The sequence below is a fragment of the Pipistrellus hanaki genome, assembly GCF_964339955.1.
Source record: "Pipistrellus hanaki genome assembly, chromosome: 19".
Lineage (NCBI taxonomy): Eukaryota > Metazoa > Chordata > Mammalia > Chiroptera > Vespertilionidae > Pipistrellus > Pipistrellus hanaki.
This window is the reverse complement of record NC_140521.1, coordinates 106,330-121,631: the sequence shown is the minus strand read 5'-3', so window position 1 is coordinate 121,631 and position 15,302 is coordinate 106,330. Positions and strand designations below refer to the sequence as shown.

General features: G+C 45.7%; 1 protein-coding gene across 3 annotated transcripts; it reads right to left on the bottom strand.

Annotated features, from left to right (window-relative positions):
* Nucleotides 1-1,503: 1,503 nt before the first annotated feature.
* On the bottom strand, nucleotides 1,504-15,086 carry ZNF605 (zinc finger protein 605). 3 transcript variants are annotated; one of them, XM_084867331.1, is made up of 6 exons: nucleotides 14,370-15,086; nucleotides 9,766-9,912; nucleotides 7,051-7,118; nucleotides 6,827-6,949; nucleotides 6,480-6,572; nucleotides 1,504-5,543 (listed from the first exon to the last, which is right to left on the bottom strand). In XM_084867331.1, exons 3-6 carry the CDS (start codon nucleotides 7,070-7,072, stop codon nucleotides 3,754-3,756), a joined length of 2,028 nt encoding a protein of 675 aa, XP_084723457.1. In that variant the 5' UTR covers nucleotides 7,073-7,118; nucleotides 9,766-9,912; nucleotides 14,370-15,086; the 3' UTR covers nucleotides 1,504-3,753. The 3 variants fall into 3 exon arrangements, with proteins under 3 accessions (XP_084723457.1, XP_084723459.1, XP_084723458.1); XM_084867333.1 differs by having other exon boundaries at nucleotides 1,505-5,411; XM_084867332.1 differs by lacking the exon at nucleotides 7,051-7,118 and having other exon boundaries at nucleotides 1,505-5,543; nucleotides 6,827-6,947.
* Nucleotides 15,087-15,302: the final 216 nt, after the last annotated feature.

The window sequence follows — 15,302 nt, the reverse complement described above, 5'->3', positions numbered from 1 at the left end:
CGCAGATGTCGGCTGCAGCAGCAGCCCGCGCCATGTTAAGTCAGGGCAAAAGGGGTGAGTAGCTCGCCCAGGGAGCACCTACAGGCATTCTCAAAGCCGCTTAGGAAGCACAAAAAGGCACGCGAGATCCAGCAGTCCGGATGCCCGGGAGGAAGAGTCACGTTAAGGCGTGAGATGCGTTTCTACCCCACCGCTGTTATTTCAGGCCAGTATTATCTACTCTTCCTGTGATATAGGAAACCCCCCCCCACAAAAACACGTTTTCCTTTCACGGGGAAATGAGCCCCTCGTTTTGTTGTATCTCACCAGGAAACGATTTAATACCAAGCCAACTCCGCCACCTGGGAGCTGAGTGACTTTGTATATTAAAATTCCTTGTTGTGCCAAAACCGGTGTGGCTCAGTGAATAGAGCGTCGGCCTGCGGACTGAAGGGTCCCAGGTTCGATTCCGGTCAACGGCATGTATCTTGGTTGCAGGCACTTCCCCAGTAGGAGGTGTGCAGGAGACAGCTGATGGATGTTTCTCATCAGTGTTTCTAACTCTCTATCCCTCTCCCTTCCTCTCTGTAAAAAAATCAATAAAATATGTTTTTTTTAAAAAATACCTTGTTGTTAGTGATGAGCTAAACACAAAAAAGCACCCCTCCCTTCCCAGGTGCCCCTGCGTATGGAATGGCAGAGTTGGTGATTTCTCATTCCCTCCATGGGAAACCCTCCACAGTGCAAAAGCATGCAACTGAACACCCTCACTCAGGCACTAATCAAAGCAGGGGCCTCGCTGAGCTTACGGTATCGGGCGGGAGGCAGTGAGATAGGAAAGGAAGCCAAGGACACCGGTGTGTCCCTCGGGCAGAGCACTGGGCACGGCGATGTGGAATCAGGCCTGGTACTGCCCCTAAGTGATCTTGGGCAAGACATTGCCAGTCGGTGTTACAGGATTTGTTTGACATCGTTGGTGTTTCCAACTTTCAGCTCCACAGTCCCACCAGACCCTCTTCCTCAGAAGCACAGGGTACACCTTAATACTCTGGGTCTCATCTCTACTTTTCTCGGAAACTATGTTCTTGGCATGGCTAAGCTATGAGTTTCCCACTCTGTTAAGCCTCAGAGGATTAGGGGACCCCCATCCCGATGTTTAGTTTGCAAAAAGCAGCATTTTCCCCTCTGGGCAGACATCAGACCCCAACAAGGTGAGCAAAGGACCAGGTGGCTGGTTAACTCACCACAGCTAACAAATGAGCTGAGATGAGCTTTTCACTTGATATTTTAGGGGTAGCTGATCGTAATGTTTTGGGAACTGGTGGGAGTTCAGATTAGGTTTGGGAAATCGATCTGGAATGGAAGCCTGAGTGTATTGTTCCTATTGATCACACTCACTCGTATCGACTTCTCAAACGGTATACTCAGTAAACATACGGGCACAGAGGTTTTCTTTTCAAATACAGCACCGAGACAAGTGTCAGCAACAGGTCTGAGCCGGGGTAGCCCCGCCCCTAGGTGCGCTGGGGCTGTCAGTGGGAGCAAGGGCAGCGGCTGGCAGAGACTGTGCCTCGGGGGGAACAGCAGCCTGACCTTGTGTTTCAGCTGTTTACCCCGTTCTCATACTGAGAGCACGGCTAGTCCCAGATCTCAGACACTGCTTGACACGGTCTGCTTTGTACGAACACAGTACACAGTAGGATAAATGTGTGCAACTCGCTCATGCCCCAAACATGGCCTTTCCCTCTGCTCTATGGCAAGTAGGGGGGCAGAGAGAATCCTGATGGTGGAAACCACTTTATTATCACACACAGATCACACAGCACTGACAGAGAAACCATCACCGGAACGTCACCATGCATATTCTGTGCAGCCTCTACAGACACAAGCTGGAGGAAACAGGTTTCCGGCTCAGACGATGCAGTCTGTTCAACTATTCTTAAAGGTTCATACTTACGCACTATCGTGGTCATACACTTTACTTCTAAGATCATAATGCAAAACACATTGTCATTGCTTTGCTGTAAGCAGGGCTATTATTTTTTTTTTCATGAGAAAAATATCTTTTATATTTACCTATATATTCGCCATTTCTAGAACTCTCCCTTTCATCCTGGAGATCCAAATTTCCACTTACTGTTATTTTCCTGCTGCCCCAAAATAACTTTAATGTTTCCCGAAGGCAGTTGTACTGGTGATAAACTCTTTTTTTCTTAACCGAAAAATCTTTTTGCTTTCATTTTTGAAAGATGCTTTTAATGGGTAAACTCTAGGTTCAGGGTTTTTATCCCCTCTCAGTAATTTACAAATGGTTCTCCACTGTCTTTAGTCGGAAGGGTGCTGTCATTATTTGTCTTTTTTTCTTCAGTTGTTTTACTGTTGTTCTCACTGGTTTTCATCAAGGTGACGTGATGTCTGTTGGCATGATTTTCTTTGTTTCTTCTGTTCTGTGTTCTTTGAGCTTCTTGAATATGTGGAGTTATACTTTCCAGCATATGTGGAAAATTTTCAGCCATTATTCAAATACTCTCTTTGCCTCTTCTCTCTTCCCTTCTGAAACTTCAATTATATGTATTCCATACCACTGTAATGGACCCCCCATTCCCTTCCCTCTGTCTTTTTTTCTCTGTGTGCATTATTTGGGTAATTTTTATTCTTACTATTCAAGTTCATTATTTTCTTATTCTATGTTTAATCTGTTCTTAATTCCACCCACATATATATGTCTTTTTAAGAAATTCTCACTCTGCAAAACACCATCCAGCTTTTTAAGATATATCTTCCACTTCAAGTTTCATAAAATTCGTGTCTTCCTCTGCTTTATAATAGCTATATAAATATCCATGTCTACTAATTCTAACCACTTCCAACCACAGTATTTTCTATATCTCTACTTATTATTTTTCTACTGGTTACAAGTCATAGTTTGCTACCTCTCTGCATGCCAGACATTGTGGATCCAAAGTAACTTTTAATCTAGGTTAATTACCACCACTACCAAGGCAACAGTCTTCCAGGAATTCCAGCTGAAGCCCATGTGTTAAAAGCTGTTTCCACTCTGGCTGGTCGGAACTGTTGTCAGCCCTGCACTGCGTTCTAGGAACTGTTCAGCCTCCTGCTTTCCAGCCGACTTGATCCGCTCTAACAGGACGATGTATCCATTTCCATAGTCCTCTCCCTGGGAGGCTCCCTTCCCCTCCAGTGCTTTCCTTGCAAATGCTGTCGCCATGGCCTCCCCAAACGCCAATCCTGCAATCTATTTAACGTGGCAGGACTAGGCTTGTTCCCTCCCCTGTACTGCAGAAACCGGTTTGGTTTGGTGGATAGAGTGTCGGCCTGCGATCTGAAGGGTACCGGGTTCGATTCCGGTCGGGGGCATGTGCTTTGGTTGTGGGCACATTCCCAGTGAGGGGTGTGCAGGAGGCAGCTGGTTGATGTTTCTCTCTCATCGATGTTTCTAACCATCTATCCCTCTCTCTCTTCCTCTCTGTAAAAACTCAGTCAAAAAAAAGAATCCAAGATGTTAAAATGTTCAATGTCTGTAATATGAATTGTAATGACCTTGTGAAATAACATTTTTGGGAAAAAGGTGTTCTTTGGAAAAAAAAAATCTCTTTCTGAATTCTTATTAGTGACACGTGCCTTTACAATAATTTTTTCCCCCCAACAGTCACTGTAATGACAGGGTTTCTCTTGTGTGTGTATCCTCAGAAGTATTAAGAGGTGTGATATTCTGCTAGCAGCATTTCCACACTCACTGCTCTCACGTGGTTTCTATATTACATGATTCCTCTGATGGATCATGAGCTGTGCCTTCCTCTTGAAGGTAGTCTCACATTCATTGCAGCCATAGTATTTATTACCTGTGTGAATTCTCTGATGCCTCATAAGATGTGACTTTCTAGTGAAAGACTTTCCACATTCACCACATTTATAGGGCCTCTCACCTGTATGAATTCTCTGATGTATAATTAGCTGTGCCTTCTCAAAGAAAGCTTTTGCACAATCACTGCATACGTAAGTTTTCTCTCCTGTATGATTTCTCTGATGTTTAATGAGTTGTACTTTCTGAACAAAGGCTTTCCCACATTCATTGCATGTATAGGGTTTCTCCCCTGTGTGGATTCTTTGATGGCGAAGAAGCTGTGGCTTCCAGGCAAAGGCTTTCCTACATTCACTACATTCAAAGGGCTTTTCCCCAGTATGGGTTCTCTGGTGATGAATGAGACTTGATTTCTCACTGAAAGTTTTCCCACATTCACTGCATTCATAGGGTTTCTCACCTGTATGAGTTCTCTGATGGGATATCAGGCTTGACTTTTGGGTGAAGGCTTTCCCACACTCACTGCATTCAAAAGGTTTCTCTCCAGTGTGAGTTCGCTGATGTGCAAGAAGCTGTGACTTCCCAAAGAAGGTTTTACCACATTCAACACATCCATAGGGTTTCTCTCCTAAATGAAGCTTTTGATGTCTTATTAACTCTGACTTCTTAAAGAAGGCTTCTCCACAGTTGCTACACTGACAGTTCTTCTCTCCTGTGTGAGTTATTTGATGTCTGATAAGCTGTGGTTTTCTGATGAAGGCTTCACCACATTCACTACATTCATAGGGCTTCTCTCCTGTGTGAATCCTCTGATGCCTGATAAGGACTGAGTTCCTGCTGAATGCTTTTTTACACTCACTACAGGCATAAGGTTTCTTCCCTGTGTGAGTCCTTTGATGAGTAATGAGCCGTGACTTCCAAAAGAAGGCTTTGCCACAGTCGCTACATTTATAGGGTTTCTCTCCCGTATGTGTTCTCTGATGTGTAATGAGCTTTAATTTCTGGGAGAAAGATTTCCCGCAGTCACTACAGCCGTAGGGTTTCTCTATTGTATGGGTTACTTGATGTCTTTTAAGCTGTGACTTCCTGCTGAAGGCCTTTCCACATTCACTGCATCTATATGGCTTCTCTCCTGTATGAGTTCTTTGATGTAAAATGAGTAGTGACTTCCTACTGAAAGCTTTTGGACATTCACCACATCCATATGGTTTTTCTCCTGAATGAGTCCTTAGATGAATAGTGAGCAGTGACTTTTGTGAGAAGGCTTTCCCACATTCACTGCATCCATAGGGCTTCTCTCCCGTGTGAGTTCTCTGATGTACAATAAGCTGTGACTTCTTGTTAAAAACTTTACCACATTCTATGCATAAATAGACTCCTCTGTGTGTTGTCTGGTTTGTAATGAGCCATGATTCTTGGTTGCAGGCCTTTCTACATTTATTGCAGTCACAGCGTTTTATTACACCAAATGTTCTGTCAGTTTTGGTATAGAATAACAGTTTCTTATTAAGCTCAAGTTTCTTTCTTCCACAGTTATTTTTTTGAATAAGAAAATCAAAAGGATGATTCAAACTTTTTTCACTTGTCCCACATTTATGGAGTCTCATTCCTAAATGAACAAAGTTAATGCTTGAATGAAATATTTTTCCCAAAACATATTGATGGCCTTTTTCCATATTTTTAAGCTTGTCTTGATTATTGTGGTGCCACATTTTGAGATTATTATCTAGCCAGATATCTTCTAAAAATGAAAAAATGAACTATACTGTGTAAATGCCCCAATGATTATGTTTATTAATTAAAACTTCTGAAATGGAGCCTATGATCCCAGTCCAAAAAAATTTTTTTCCCCCAAATACATTGTCTACTTATTAGGCATTAAAATTTGTAATTAAAATGAAAACAGACTTTTAAAACTACCTTTATATAAACACAAACTTTTAAATAAGAAAAGATGACATATACTCAAGGAACAGTGATCATGAGATAAAAAAGACAAGCAACTTCTAATCAAATCCTGGAATGGTTAAAAAAAAATTTGTTTTTGTTAATCCTCACCTGAGGATATTTTTCCCATTTTATTTTTAGAGATAGTAAAAGGGGGAGAATGGGGAGGGGGGGGGTTCAAAAGGGAAAGAGAGAGAGAGAAAGAAATAATGATGTGGTTGCCTCTCACCCCATGACTAGGGTCAGGGATCAGACCTGCAACCCAAGTGCATGCCCTTTACCAAGAATTGAAACCTGCAACCCTTCCTTGCGAGAAAATAAAAATAAAAAAAGAAACTCAAATGTAATCAATGTCACTTAAAATGAGAAAAACCTATAAATTCCTAAAGAGGAAGAGAGAAGCCTGCCTCTGGTGAAGGAGAGAAGGAAATGGAGATGAGGAGGCTGTAAGAGGGCCAAAATTGACTGGCTACAGATGTGGGTAAGACAGGTGTATTTCATCATCAACTCCACCCAGAGAGGACACATCCTGATCTGACCTCTGACATGGAGATCAGAATCTAGGGAATGTTAAAAGTCCTGCAGAACTATGTCAACAGTTCTAAGTCAACTCTCTAAAGAACTAAGGACTTTAAACAGTTTTAAACATAACATTTCAGGAGTAGCAAACTTTCTTTAAAAACCTGAACTGTAACCTTCACCGTGTGCCATACACTGGATTATCTCTCACCTGAGAAGTTGTGATTTAGAATTTCTTCATTTATTTTCCAGGGCTCTTGTTGCTCCAGCTTCAAAACTGCATCAGGTTTGATAATTTCATGACCTGTTAGTTGGAAACACAAGAGGACTTGGACACAGTTGCTTGAGATAAGGGACTCTTAAATGTGAATAATATTTTACTACAGAGGCTACAAACAAACAAACAAACAAACAAAAAAACCAAGTGAATAAAAATATTCCAGTTGGATATAGAAATCAAAGAATCATTGACATCTGGAACTTAAACACAACATCAGTAAAATGTTAGAGGCCCCACCATTATTGGGCACACACTGCATTGCATAAGAATGTTCTTACCCAAGAACACTAGATTGCTGTAGTTCTCCAACATCACATCTCTGTACAAGTTCTTTTGGATAGGATTTAGTAGCTGCCACTCCTCCAACGTGAAATCCACAGCCACATCCTCAAATGATATCTAGGAAAGCATAATCCCTGTTAAAGCCGAAGTGATTCTCACACAGAATGCAAGCTTTCTTCCCTATAGAGGTAGGCAGCCTCTCAGTGGGCCCCACTGAGCTCTAACTCCTGATATTCATGCATCTGGGTAGGCCTCTCCTCCTGAATATGGGCTGGGCTTACTGACACACTGCAACTCAACAGAACAGAATGTCACAGAAGAATTATCTTCCATCTTGAAAACCCTCTCTGGCTCTCTTGGGGGGAATGCAGCTGCCATGCTGAGAGGCATTCCTGTGCAGAAGCCCCTGAGGCTGAGGTCTGCTCACACCCACGGGAGTTAGCGAGAAAGGAGATCATCCCCCTTTGGCACCTGCAGAGGACCACAGCCCTTCTCAACTTCTTGATTACAGAGCCCAGTGGGTCAGCAACTGGTAGATTCCTAAGCCACAGAAACTGTGAGATAAAATCTTGAATTTTCAGCCAATAAGGTTTGGGGGGTAATGTGTTACACAGCAATGGTCAACTAGTATAATTTCCTAATCTTGCATTATACCCTGAGAGATAAAAATGTTATTAAAATATCTATCATTATGAACTCATTCATGTATCCACTGAATAAGAAACTGAAATATGTTGTCTTTAAGTAAGTGCTATGTTTCTCAAAGAAGGTGCCACCGGTACTTGGGAACAATTCTTAGCTGAGTGCAAATGCCCCACACAGCAGGAGCCCTTCAGCAAGCCTGGTCGCTGAAACATCGATGTGAGACACACTGATTGGTTACCATCCGCACACATTCCAACCAGGGCTGGGGATCAAGCCTGCAACCAAGGTACATGCCCTTGACCAGAATCTAGTCCAAGGGCTGATGCTCTAACCTCTGAGTAATACAGTCTAAGGCTTGGCTGTTGCTTTAACTGGCTACTCTGATACCCGGCAGCTGGGCTCCCTCAGCTCATCTGAGCTCCTGACATAATTATATCAAGAAAAGGAAGCCCGGATGGTGTGACTCAGATGCTGAGCATCCACCTATGAACCAGGAGGTCACGTTGGATTCCCAGTTGGGGCACATGCCTGGTTTGTGGGCTTGATCCCCAGGAGGGGCGTGCAGGAGGAGCCAATCCATGACTCTCTCATCATCATTGGTATTTCTCTCTCTCTCTCCCTCTCTGAAATCGATAAACATGTATTTTAAAAAAAGGGAGAAAAGTCAGTGTAACTGTACATTAGTTTAAACAACAGAATTTTTAAATGAAAGGAAGCAAGGAGAAAGAGGGAAACTAGCTCAGTGGGTAGGAGTGGCTTTGAAAGGCGAAGGGACATGACTTATATATATATATATATATATATATATATATATATATATATATATATAATATATTTTTATCTATTTTTTACAGAGAGGAAGGGAGAGGGATAGAGAGCTAAAAACATCGATAAGGGAGAATCATCAACCAGCTGCCTCCTGCACACCCCCACACCGGGAATGTGCCTGCAACCAATGTACATGCCCTTGACCGGAATCGAACCCGGGACCTTTCAGTCCGCAGGCCGATGCTCTATCCACTGAGCCAAACCGGTCTTGGCAACAGTTGGTTTCTTGAGTCAGGAAACTGAGGAAACAGGGCTGAAGGCAGACACCCTGGTGCCCAGCTTTCGCCAACAGAAGCAAAAACGTTCCGAAAGAGCGATGATTGTGGGGCCACCTGAAGACTTTCTAATGACATTTCTGCCCGTGGTTCAGGGTCTATGCTAAACGTGCCCTCCAGGCCCCCTGCTGCCGTCCTCTAAATATCTGTGTTCTGCACCTTCACTCGCAACGAGGGACTCATACCGGCGACATAAGCAGCTGTCAGTGCTTCCTCCACGTGTCATCCTCGGAACGCTTGCTCCTACCCAGTAGTGCTTTGCCTTTTGTAACAGTTCCCGATGCCCTGTCTGCCCGGCTTCTGGGAACGGCTGAGGGAAGCTTGCAGCTCATCTCTAACCATGAGGGACCTATTTCTCGTACACCTATGTTCCAACTGGAAGACTTTTGTGGGATTCTACACCCACTTGTGCTTCTCTGACATCTGTGTGGTATGCGGGCTCCTACCCATCTTGGAACTGCAACGAGGGCCGTTGGTAAGTGCATAGCAGGACCCTGGGAGACCCTGGCCAGCTCCACAGTCAAGTAACGACCAGAAAGAAACTTCGAGGATGTGAGCCTGGATTTTAACAGCTGGCGTTTTTTGTTTTTTTGGGTTTTTTTTTTAAAATATATTTTATTGATTTATTACAGAGAGGAAGGGAGAGGAATAGAGAGTTAGAAACATTGACAGAGAAACATCAATCAGCTGTCTCCTGCACATCCCCTCCTGGGATGTGCCCACAACCAAGATACATGCCCTTGACCAAAATCGAACTTGGGAACCTTGACTTAGAAGGCCAATGTTCTATCCACTGTGCCAAACTGGTTAGGGCCACAGCTGGCGTTCTGATCTCATACCGCTTGCATGCAAGCACGCTAGCAAGTCCATCCTGTTTGCTTTGTTTTCTGTCTGTGCAGAACCCTGTACTGAAAAAGCCTGTGCTGAGAGACATCACCAGGGAGCTCACATGTCTAATAAACTCATCTTTCACAGCCGGTCCTCTGGGTTAGTTCTTTGGAACCAGCAAGCAATACACTGAGGCCTTCTTGAACCTCCACGCTTTGCATCACATCCTTCCCAAGTTTACACTGTTTCTGTGGTTAGGATCTACATGTATGTATACCTATCCTGTGTTGCTTGTACAGATTCCTCTAAGCCCATCACACCCACAGAAAACACTTCTGGAGAATAAGCACATAACTCACCTGTGACATGATCATTTTCTGCTGCTCTGGCCTCTCTGTCCTGATGCTCTGGAAACGGCCTCTGGCCAGGAGCTGAAAACGGCACCTCCAGTTCCGAGCCTCCCCTTCCTTACCTCACCAAGCCATCTTGTTCCTGAGAGCCATTGCCTGGAGGTACAGTGGGAATTGTATTTTAAATGGTGTAATTAATCTGGGAAACTGAATCTTGGTTCTCTCTCACTGGGACCTCAGACAAGTGTTTGCTGCATTCGAATCAGAAGCAGATGGAATTGGAGCCACCGGCAGGTCTCAGCTGAGTCTGGCACTGCCCTTTGCAGCCCTGGCTCCCACCTGGAGATGCCAGATGGAAGCCACTCGCATGGTTCAACCATACCCACCTGGACCCCCCCCCCTTCCCCTTTCCCATCACACACACACACACACACACACACACACACACATATCCCAGAACTCTCTGCAGAAACCTCAGCAAAGCCTGAACATACAATCTTGGCTCTTCTTTCTGTAGCAACATGTCCTTGGGGCACTTAAATTACCTGCACAGGTGCCACAGTGTAAAATGCAATTCATTCCTGGGAAGGTTGGTAAACAGAACTGGCTTTTAGATCAACATGGTGAAGTAGCCTGAGGTGCTGGCTCTCTAGTCTAAATTCAGCCATGGAGCAGAAGAATGCATACATCAGAGGAACCAACAGAGGTGGCAACAGGAAGAGAGACCACGGGGGAGACAGGCGGAGGTGAAGCTGATGGCACACAGCATGTGTGACCACCTCGAGCAGAAGGCGGCAGGAGGCCGGAGGAAACCTGTAATGATGCTTCTTTCTGGGCTCCCATGGGGCAGATACGGCCCACCTGTCCCCTCAGGAACCAGCAGGAACAGCCCAGGCAGGTTTCTAGGGATCATCGAGGCAGATCAAACACCAGGTGGACAAAAAAACAAATAGCAAGGGCTGCTCAGCTGCCCCTGGGGGTTTACTCGTCTCTGACCTCTCCGTTCAGAGGGCTTCTTTCTAAGGGCCCCTGACCCTGACCTTGGAGAGCTGATGGGACTCGGATGTGCAGTGGTTCTACAGGGTCCTTCCCCTCTCTCCAATGGCCTGGCCTCAGCCCTCCGCTGCTGCACATCACCAGAGCTTATACGGAGAGTAGCTAACACCTCTAGGGCAGTGGTCGGCAAGCTACGGCTCGCAGGACCCTTAAGCACAAGTTTTGACTTCAGGTTAAAGACATTAGTACATTATTAAAATGGTGTTTTGTTTTTTTTTAAGTGTTTTTCCCTAAAGTGGTGGTCGGCAAACTCATTAGTCAACAGAGCGGCAAAGCATGGATCGAGAGCCACAGTTTGCTGACCACTGCTCTAGGGGAATATGGGCTTAAACACCTGTAATAGCAAATGCAAATTAAAAATGAAAAACTGATTCTCCCTCATGTAAAAAAGGGAGAGGGACTTCCCAACCCCGCTTCAGAGAGCATTGCTTCAGAAAACTGGTCATTGTAGACTCTTTCTCTGCCCCTGTGAGATGTATCGGGTCTAGTAATACTTAATGTTGTTTTTCAACATTCTTTAAAATCTTGCTTGGCGTTGACTTGTATTGACATAACCTTCAAACACGTGGTATCTACAGACGTGTGAAGTGCAATTAACAAGTTTTGCTTGAAAAAGTTTGTGTTTGGTTTGGTTTTTGTTGCAAAACTAGGGCTAAGAAGATGGCGGATGAAGAGCATATTCAGCACTGCATGCTTTACAAGTTCCAATTAGGAAGAAAAGCAAGTGAGGCTGCAAAAAACATCTGTAGTGCTCTTGGTCAAGATGCAGTTAGCGCCAGAAAATGCCAGCGTTGGTTTGAGAAATTTCGCGAGGGAAATTTTTCGTTAGATGACAAGAGTGGTCTAGGCCGTGTGTCCAATTTTGATCAAGAAGCTCTTCAAGCTCTTTTGGTGCAAAATCCTCAAATTACCCAACAAGAGCTTGCGACAACTTTAAATTGTTCACAGAAAACAATTTCCAATCAATTGCGTGCACTTGGCAAAGTCCAAAAGTTTGGAAAATGGGTTCCTCATGAGTTGACTGATAACAACCGTAATCAAAGAGTCACAATTTGCAGTTCGCTCCTCTCTCGTCAAAACCGTTTGCCGTTTTTAGAGCAAATTGTTACCGGAGATGAAGAATGGGTGCTGTATGTTAATTTGAAAAGGCGGCCTCAATGGTTGGACAAAAATGAGGCTCCGCAGCCCACGCCAAAACCTGACTTGCATGCGAAAAAAGTGATGTTGTGTGTTTGGTGGAATTTTAAAGGAATTCTTCATTATGAACATTTACCATCTAACCAAACCATTACAAGTGCAGTGTATAGTGCCCAATTGGAAAGGTTAGCCCAAGCTTTAAGAGAAAAAGAACCCGCGCTGATTAATCGGAAGGGCGTAATTCTTCACCACGATAATGCACGACCGCATACTGCAAGAATCGCTGCTGAAAAACTGCGCCAGTTGGAATGGGAAGTTCTCCCTCAACCTGCATATTCTCCTGATATTGCCCCTTCCAATTACCATTTGTTTCGTTCTTTGCAAAACTTTCTTCTTGGAAAAAAATTTAATAATGAAGAATGCCTCAAAAATGCATTGACCGAATTTTTTGCATCAAAATCACAAGAATTTTACAACAGAGGGATTAAAATGCTTCCTGAGCGTTGGGCACAAGTAGTAGAAAACAACGGCAACTATATTGTTGATTAAATTTTGTTGTATTGTTTAAATAAATTTGATTTAAAAAAGTATTAGAAAACGACATTAATTATTACTAGACCTAATATGTCAATCTTTCTAAAGCTAAATAAGCTTTGCCCAGCTTAACAACCCAAGAATGTGTTTCTTAAGGACCTGGAAAGGCTGTCTCTTGGAAACCCTCCAGAGAAGGGTGGCCATCTCCCAGTCTGTGAGAGGGCAGGAGCCTAAATGGCGGACCTCCACACCGGGCTCCACGGGGAATGTCATAAAGATAGGAAAGGTTTAGTTTTTTATTTGGATAAGGGCAGTTAGTTACCAGTGATGGCCACTCCAGTCACCAGGTAAATCTAGGATGGACTGTGTGTGACAAATGATCGTGTTTTTTTTTCTTCTAGAGAACATGTTTGTGTGTGTGTGTGTGTGTGTGTGTGTGTGTGTATTTGAGAGATGGGTTGTACAAAAAAGGGTGAGCTCTCTCCAGTCTCTACAATCTCTTCAGCAGATTGCTTGCAATGCTCATTGCATTCCGGTGTAACTGTTATTCAGTAATAAAACTTTTCTTTCTCTTCTGCTTTTTTTGGAGACGTTTTCTGGGTTGGCAGGTGACGATTTTAATTATTTCTCTAACATGCCAACCAGATAACTGGATGCAACCACTATTTTTAACCCTTTTGGAAGATCACAGACTACATAACATATACCACCTTAGAGGGAGTTATTGGGACACAAACCAAGACTTAAACAAGCATGATAAACAAAAATATACATTTTGATGCATAAAAACACTTATGCTGTAACTCTCTTCACTTCCATCCAGCCAGATCGGGATCAGAGAAGGACTGCATGGCATGGGGGGCAGGGGTGGCATAGGGGTCCGTCCTTCCTAAGAATACACCTGGAGGGAAATGTCCAGTAAGCTCAGGGCCTGGCAAACTCGGATGGGGGGGAGGGGCAAGTTCCACCTTCCCCTGCAAACCTGCCACAGGCAGACTGGACACAGTGGGCCGGTCAATGGGCCTCTTTCCAGCAAATGAAGGGTGAGAGGAGACTGGTGCACCTGCTGTGTGTGTGGAGGCACTGTTTTTCTCAGGGAAGGGGGAGGTGCCTCCCACATTCCCGTGGATAAAATGGGTACAGAAAGGAGTGGATGGAAGTGTCCACTCACCTGCCGCAAGAGGGGAGAAGGTGACGCCGGGGTGCTAGCACACTGCCAGGCTTTGCCTAGGAAAGCTGGACTCTTTTTAAAAATATATATATTTTATTGATTTTTTTACAGAGAGGAAGAGAGGGATAGAGTTAGAAACATCGATCAGCTGCCTCCTGCACACTCCCTACATGGGGTGTGCCGGCAACCAAGGTACATGCCCTTGACGGGAATTGAACCTGGGACCCTTCAGTCTGCAGGCCGATGCTCTATCCACTGAGGCACACCGGTCAGGGCAGAAGCTGGACTCTTTTCAGTGCAGTGTCAAGGGTATGGGGCTTGAAGGCGGGTCTCTCCTGGACGCTGCTCAGTATAGGGAGGGCCCCTGCCCCTTCCCCTTCCCCCTATCCCCTTCCGCACCCCCTTTTTCACCCCCTGCCGCCTCGGAGCCCCGATAACTGTCTACGGACCCCCCCACCCTCACCCCCTCTCAGAGCCACTCCCAGAGATTCACCCAAAGGCACCGTCAGCCCGTTAATTCGCTGCGGGGACCTCACAACCACGCACCCCAGGCTCAGGTTCCTGACCGCCACGGATTAATGCCCCCGATGGACCCCTCCCCGGTCTCCTCCCACGTCTCCGTCAGGCCGCCCCGAACCGCCCTTACAGACCGGCCCCCTACAGCGCCGCACCCGGGCCCTCCCTCCCCGCAGCCCCGCGGCCCCCACTCGCCCACCTGGACCGGAACCGCCGCGCCGCGGAGCCGCTGTCCGGCCTGCCCGGCGCGGGCCAGGGTCGCCGAGGGACAGGGCGGTCACGGAGGCCGCCCCAGGCCACAACCTCCCTATCCCGTCGCCGCCCCTCAAAGCCTCACCCCGGAGGCCTCAGCGTAGACTGACATCGCCCGAAGGCGGAAGTGTCTGCGCAGAACTACATTTCCCGGGATTCTGCTCGATTCAGAACTACACTTCCCAGAGGGCTCTGCGACCTGCTTGCACGATTGACATGTTCGGGGTTTGCAGCCCCTGGGTAGCTGCTAAGGAGCGTGGTACAGAGATGGGGGAGCCGGTGTATTTTTTTTTTTGGGGGGGTGTACATCTATTTATTTCTCTCTTCGCCTACTGTACTTTCCCCTTTATGAGGTTGGTAACTGTATTACTTTTGCATTGATCATCAAACTGTTTTACAAAGAGGAAGAGAGAGGCACACCGAACTGCAGCTGCACTCTATCTTGTTTTGACATCAAGACCTGAGCACGGCCCTGGCCGGTTAGAGCGTGGGCCTGCAGAATGAAGGGTCCCCGGTTCGATTCTGGTCAGGGGCATGTACCTTGGTTGCAGGCAAATCCCCAGTATGGAGTGTGCAGGAGGCGGCTGATCGATGTTTCTAACTCTTTATCCCTATCTCTTCCTGTCTGTAAAAAATCAATAAAATATATAACAAACAAGAAAAAAGAAAAAAAAAAAAGACCTGAGCACGCCTGCCGCTCCGGCGATGCCAGCCTCCTCCCGGGGCTGCGTGGGCTGTGCGGAAGCTGGGACGTAAGGGCGCCCTGGGCTGACCGGCCCGGGACGCTCGCGGAGGCCCGTTGCCTGTCTCTCCCGTTAGGTTCCAAATCTCTGTCCCCTTCCCCATCCGGTCCCGTGTGGTGGACGCTCCGCAGAGGATT

What these genes read in the sequence shown, in the direction of transcription:
- ZNF605 (XM_084867331.1), bottom strand. Translation starts at nt 7,072, where the DNA reads ATGCATGAATATCAGGAGTTAG. An exon ending in GCATGAATATCAGGAGTTAG is followed by an intron (nt 6,950 to 7,050) that starts AGCTCAGTGGGG and finishes TTATGCTTTCCT; the next exon opens with AGATATCATTTGAGGATGTG. An exon ending in CAGCAATCTAGTGTTCTTGG is followed by an intron (nt 6,573 to 6,826) that starts GTAAGAACATTC and finishes TCCAACTAACAG; the next exon opens with GTCATGAAATTATCAAACCT.